This window comes from Lucilia sericata, unplaced genomic scaffold, assembly GCF_015586225.1.
Source record: "Lucilia sericata isolate MDLA Ls3-8-SP2 unplaced genomic scaffold, ASM1558622v1 Contig000057F_arrow, whole genome shotgun sequence".
Taxonomy (NCBI): domain Eukaryota; kingdom Metazoa; phylum Arthropoda; class Insecta; order Diptera; family Calliphoridae; genus Lucilia; species Lucilia sericata.
The window spans coordinates 79,518-85,902 of NW_023994093.1; the positions used below are offsets into that span (position 1 = coordinate 79,518).

General features: G+C 38.3%; 1 protein-coding gene across 2 annotated transcripts; it reads left to right on the plus strand.

Moving 5' to 3' along the window:
- The first annotated feature begins 423 nt into the window (after positions 1-423).
- Positions 424-4,741, plus strand: LOC119616095. 2 transcript variants are annotated; one of them, XM_037972272.1, is made up of 3 exons: positions 424-883; positions 949-1,699; positions 4,550-4,741. In XM_037972272.1, exons 1-3 carry the CDS (start codon positions 869-871, stop codon positions 4,570-4,572), a joined length of 789 nt encoding a protein of 262 aa, XP_037828200.1. In that variant the 5' UTR covers positions 424-868; the 3' UTR covers positions 4,573-4,741. The 2 variants fall into 2 exon arrangements, with proteins under 2 accessions (XP_037828200.1, XP_037828199.1); XM_037972271.1 differs by having other exon boundaries at positions 424-1,699.
- The last annotated feature ends 1,644 nt before the right edge of the window (positions 4,742-6,385 follow it).

A 6,385-nucleotide genomic window follows, 5' to 3' on the forward strand; every position in this document is an offset into this window, starting at 1 on the left:
AGAACAATTTCAGCAACCTATAGAACCGAATTGCTCTATAACGTTGCCGGTGAAGAAAAAGCTCTTCATCGTACATTTTGGCGCCCAACGTGGGGCAAGTGATTAATCTAAATCTTCCTAAATTTGTCGTTCTCGGTCCGTGGTATATTCTAAAAACTTTTCGTTGTAGTACAACTTAAAGAAAAAGTGTACGGTCATATTGTGAAGTGGAAACAGTGGTTCTATTACAAGGGCAATATCTAGTGCTACAAAAAGAAAAATAAAAAACTTTGTGGTTCAATAAAAAAAAAAAAAACCTGTGCAACAAAAAAAAAAAACTGTTAAACAAATTTGTAGTGACGTACCTACTACAAATCTATTTTTTTTAAATACCTATTACAAACATTATACAAATTTTGTCGGCTCGCTAAATAGAATCGAAAAATAAAATAAATAAAAGTGACTCTAAAATTTTACCGCAAATTTTTATGTACAAAAATAAATAAACTTTGTTCGCTCGTAATTCGGGTTAAATAAATTTACCGCTAATCTTTATATACAAGAAAATACATAAATTTGTTCGCTTTTGGTTCCAGTACATAATATAGAATTTTGTGTATACTAAATTTGTCGCTCGGAATATTGCGGTACATATTTATATAGAAAGTGAATAAATACATAAAGTTTGTATATAAACATTTTTGGCGTAAAACTTTTGGCGTCGGTGCTCTACAATACATAGTATCATCCATTTTGAAATTTGTTTTTGGAAATTTTTGGCTCACTTAACCAAACTTTTGGAAATTTATGATGACTTTGGAAGAGGTTAAGCAGCAACGGGCTAATACGAAGAAGAGTATTACCCGCATCAAGAACCAAATCGAAGCCAATGGAAGGGGTGAAGGTAAGACACTTTCGTCTGCTGAGTTGAAGTGCCGTTTGGGGATACTGGAGTCATATTTTAAACAGATATTGACGTATCAAACACAAATTGAAAAATATGATCCCGAGGATAATGCTAGGTCCGAAATTGAAGATTTGTACATCTCAGCCAAAATGAATATCCAGTCGCAGCTTGGTGAAGATGTTCATAACACAACGTTGTCCGAGTCCACCATTTGTTTCCCAGCTCCCAGCCATAAATTGCCCCAACTCAAATTGCCCACATTTAGTGGTAAGTACAGTGAATACAAGAATTTTATAACGTCGTTCAATCAAGTTATCGATCGTGAGTTTGGCCTATCAAATATTGAAAAGTTTAATCATTTGCTCAACTGCCTCCAAGGCCAAGCTCTAGAAACGGTCAAGGCTTTCCAGATTACGAACGAAAATTACCCGAAGGCTCTGGAAAGGCTCAAAACGCGTTATGATAATAGCTCGCTTATTTTTATGGAAAATATTACCGCCCTTTTTGAACTTCCTGCCATGTCCAAATACAATTGTGCCCAATTACGAAGTCTCGTCGATAATGTTTCTGCCCTTTATAGTTCCTTACTGTCTCTTGGCTCACATAGTGATATTGCTAATTCCATGCTGATTTACATAGTGATGGAAAAAGTGGATGAAGATACCAGAAGAAAGTGGAAAGATTCCTTGGACTTTACCAGATTGCCAACATGGGATGATTGCTCCAAGGTCCTTAAAAGGCGTTGTCAATTTTTGGAATCGGTTGATACCAACCATACTTTTGTGGCCCCTCGTAAGCCTGATCATCAATCTGGTAAGTCCAAATCTAAAAATTCAAAACCTGGCTATACTTTTTCGGTATCAAAACGCTCTTGTGTGCTTTGCTCCAAATCTGGCCACTCAATTAGTCGTTGTTCTCGGTTCAAAGATATGGATGTTAGTCAAAGGTATGAAAATGCAAAACGTCTAAGCCTTTGTCTAAATTGTTTGTCCAAAGGGCATCAAGTAAGTAGTTGTTCCTCCACATTCAAGTGCAAATTTTGTTCTCGCTCGCATCATAGTTTGCTTCATCGGTCTCAGCCAGCTTCTCGGCCCTCGTCCCCTGCTGCTGAACCTACTACTTCTCATGTTGCCTTGAATGAATCTTCTGCCTCGGTCCATACCCATATGGAAAAATCCTCGCCGGAACAGGTGCTGCTTGCTACTGCCATGGTTCTAGTTCGTGACTCCACTGGTCGCTATCAATTGGGACGCGCTTTGTTAGATTCTTGCTCTCAATTGAATTTCATAACCGATGAATTTTCCCAAAAATTACATTTGTCTCGTACAAAACAAACTACTGAAGTCTCTAGCATTGGTAACACTCTTAGCAAATCTAAATATAGGTCGTCCACAAATGTAAAATCTCGAGTCACAGATTTTGAAGTTTCGCTCTCATTTTGTGTCACACCTCATATTTCATATCAACCTGATAATGAATTAGATGTCTCATCCTGGAATTTGCCCCCAAATACTGAACTTGCGGATGAAAACTTCTTCAAATCAAAACGAATTGATTTACTTATTGGTACTGAAACGTTTTTCGACATTTTAGCAGTTGGTCAAATAAAACTTGGCCCTAATTTGCCTAAATTACACAAAACACTTTTCGGATGGATTGTAGCAGGTCGTTATGTATCAAAACAACCCAATATTTGTGGCTCTTCTTGTATGCTCTCGATAGAAGAAGATATTGATCTTAAATTACAGCGCTTGTGGGAAATCGATGAAGTTCAATCTGGCTCAAATGATTTGACACCAGAACAATCTGAATGTGAAACATTTTTCAATGATACTGTTCATCGTGAATCTTCTGGTAGGATTGTTGTTAAATTGCCCTTCAAGGAATCTCCTGACGCTTTAGGTCTTTCTCGAAATATGGCTCTTAAAAGATTTGTATCTCAAGAGAGACGATTTGCTCGTGACAGCAATCTTAAATCACAATATGTTGCTTTTATGAAGGAGTATGAAGATTTTGGACATATGAGTCTAGTTCGTAGCCCTCGTCTACACGAGCCTCATTATTTCATCCCTCACCATTGCGTTTTCAAACCAAGTAGCACTTCCACAAAGTTAAGAGTTGTTTTCGATGCCTCGTGTCCATCATCGTCCCAGAAGTCTCTCAATGATCTTCTTATGGTTGGCCCAACAATTCAAGATGAGCTGTATAAAATTTTACTTCGGTTCCGTCTTCATCGCTTCGCTCTTACTGCCGATATAGTAAAAATGTATCGACAAGTCCTTATTGACTCCCAAGATAGAAAATTCCAATATATTTTGTGGAGAAATTCAGAAGAGGAAGAAATTCGAACATATCACCTAAATACAGTCACCTATGGAATGTCAGCTGCGCCCTACCTTGCCATCAAAAGCCTTCACTATCTCGCAGACCAATACATGGACCAATTCGAACTTGGTGCAAAAACCATTAAGTCATCATTTTACGTTGATGATTTTCTTTGTGGCTCAGATACGCTTGAAGAATTGTCTCGTATGAAGCAGGAGGTTAATGAAATTCTAATTCGTGGTTCGTTTCAATTAGATAAGTGGCACTCTAATCATAGAGATTTTCAGGACGACAAAACTGTCAAAGACCTTAATATTGAAGATTCTGCAGTAACTAGCGCTCTTGGTATCTCTTGGGACCAACAAAAAGATGTTTTCTTATTTTTGTTTTCGCCTAAAGTCCAAATTGATGAAAAAATAACCAAACGTACAATTTTGTCGCTCTCGTCAGCGCTTTTCGATCCCCTAGGACTTTTATCCCCTCTCATAATAAAAGCTAAAATCATCATGCAAGAGTTGTGGATTCTAAAAATTGGCTGGGATGAGTCTGTACCTCAAGAAATACACTTGGAAATCTTTCGTCTCTGATCTCAAACTATTACCTTCACTTAAAATTCCTCGTTTTTGTCTCGCTCCTGATTCTAAATCAGTTCAACTTCATTGCTTTTGTGACTCATCAATTCGTGCTTATGGTTGTTGTTTTTACTTTCGTGTTAAAACTTCTTCAGGAAATGTTGTTGTTCGGCTCTTTACTGCCAAATCTAGAGTTGCTCCTACAAAGCGAAAATCGTTACCCAAACTTGAGTTATGTGGCGCACAACTTCTAGCAAAATTGTATTCCAAAATCAAAAATCTTTTCGCAATACCAAATCTGGAAGTCGTTCTGTGGACAGATTCGCAACTAGTTCTTCACTGGCTAAAGCAACATTCATCTACTTTGTCAGTTTTTGTTGGCAATAGGGTATCAGAAATTCAAGATCTAACTAATGGCTGCGTTTGGCGACATGTCCTAACCCAGTTCAACCCTGCTGACATCGTTTCTCGTGGTTCAACTGTGCAGGAACTCGCCTCATCCATCTGGTTCAACGGACCAGCATTTCTCGCTCTCGATCCTGTTCAGTGGCCCCCTACTAAAACTGATAAACTCTCCGAAGAAAATCAGCAAGTATTCGACAAAGAAAAACGGAAAACCGTACTTCATCTTGAATCAAAATCTAACTACATCCTCGATTCTGTTGGAAAATATAGCTCGTACTTAAAAATCATTCGTATTATTGCCTGGATGTTTCGTTTTGCTCAAAAAACAAAAACTAATATTTCCAATTCTGACTCTTTGCAGCCCCAAGAATTAGAAAATGCTAAACTTTGTATCGTTTTCAACATCCAGAAACTACATTTTCAAGATGACATAACTCGAGCTCTAAAGAAGAAAGATCCCCAAGGTGCTCTAAAGTGTCTGAACCCCTTCCTAGATTCGTCAAATGGTTTCAACTTGCTCAAGGTCGGCGGACGCTTGGAGTACGCGGCAATATCTGAAGGCCAAAAAACACCCCATAATCTTGCACAGCAAATGCCATTTCGTCCACTGTTACGTACGTCATCTGCACATCAGTAACTACCACGCTGGACCCAAGGCTCTAATGTCATTGATTCGCCAACAATTTTGGATCATCAACTCCAGGAATTTGTGTCGCAGCATTGTAAATTCGTGCCCTCAATGCATTCGCTATCGCCCAAAATTGTTGCAACAAATAATGGGAAATTTGCCTGTGGAACGACTCAACCCGTCAAGGCCCTTCGCAAGGTGTGCTGTCGATTTTTGTGGTCCAGTCAACACCTACCTAAGAATTAGAGGAAAGGTCCCCTACAAGACATACATCGCTATATTTGTTTGTCTCGCTACCAAAGCTGTCCATATTGAAGTGGTATCCGACCTGTCAACAGATGCCTTCATTGCTGCCCTAAAACGGATGATTGGTCGTAGAGGTCTGCCCACAGATATATTCTGTGATAATGCAACAAATTTCGTTGGTGCAAACTCTAAGTTGGCTCAATTAAAGTCGTTCCTTTTTGAGCCAAAAAATTCAAATTTTATTACAAATTATTGCTCGAATCAATTTATTAATTTTCGATTTATTCCCCCTAGGGCACCACATTTTGGCGGATTGTGGGAGGCGGCCGTCAAATCGGCCAAAGGTCACTTAACCAGAACCCTGGACAACACAAGGCTCACCTACGAAGAACTCGCAACGGCTATGATTGAGATAGAGGCAGTTTTAAACTCGAGGCCCATTTCGCCTCTATCCTCAAATCCCAGTGACTTTGAAGCTCTTACACCAGGACACTTCTTGATAGGCGCTCCCCTCCGTAGTTTGCCAGAACGTGATGTCCCTACAAATGAGATGAACAAACTTGAATATTGGGCCCGAATAAGCGCCATCAAGCAACAATTCTGGAAAAAGTGGTCCCATGATTATATAAATGAGCTCCAGACTCGCAACAAATGGACTAGCACCAACTCTAATATTACCCCTGGTTCCCTAGTCATCATCAAAGAAGATACTTTACCCCCGCAGCGTTGGCTCATTGGTAAAATCATCAACATTATTCGTGGAAGAGATTATCGTGTTCGAGTTGTCGACATCAAAACTACAAAAGGAGTTATACGTCGCCCTATCCACAGACTGGCTCTTCTATCTTCTTGAAAGTGTCCTTTCAATGGGGCCGGAATGTTAGGTCACCGTATAATAATTACTAACATTATTATTTTGTTTTGTTTAAATTTTCCATTTTTTATTGTATTTAAATTTATTCATATTTTTGGCTCACTGTTGCCACTGTAATTTGTCATTATTTTTTGTTCATACTAACCACTGTACATATTTTTGGTAATGACCCGTTAGTTTTTATTATTTGTTTCTCACTCCAATTCTTATTATAAGCATATTGTTGTTGCTCTTAAAAATGCAATTTCTTATTTTGGAGACTTATTGCATGTATTTTGTTTTTGCATATTTTGAATATAAATAAACAAGTTGAGTTGGTACATTGGAAGTGAGAAACAAATAATATTACAATAACAACAGTGTAGCCCTTATTTACATGATCAATTGTTAGGCTTAAGAAAAGAATTTTTAAATAAATAAATCATCATGAAGTCAATCGAAAAACATCG

Coding starts and splice junctions, on each gene's coding strand:
- LOC119616095 (XM_037972271.1), top strand. CDS start 787: ATGATGACTTTGGAAGAGGTTAAGCAGCAACGGGCTAATACGAAGAAG. Junction 1,700..4,549: donor TAAGCCTGATCATCAATCTG/GTAAGTCCAAAT, acceptor GACTCTTTGCAG/CCCCAAGAATTAGAAAATGC.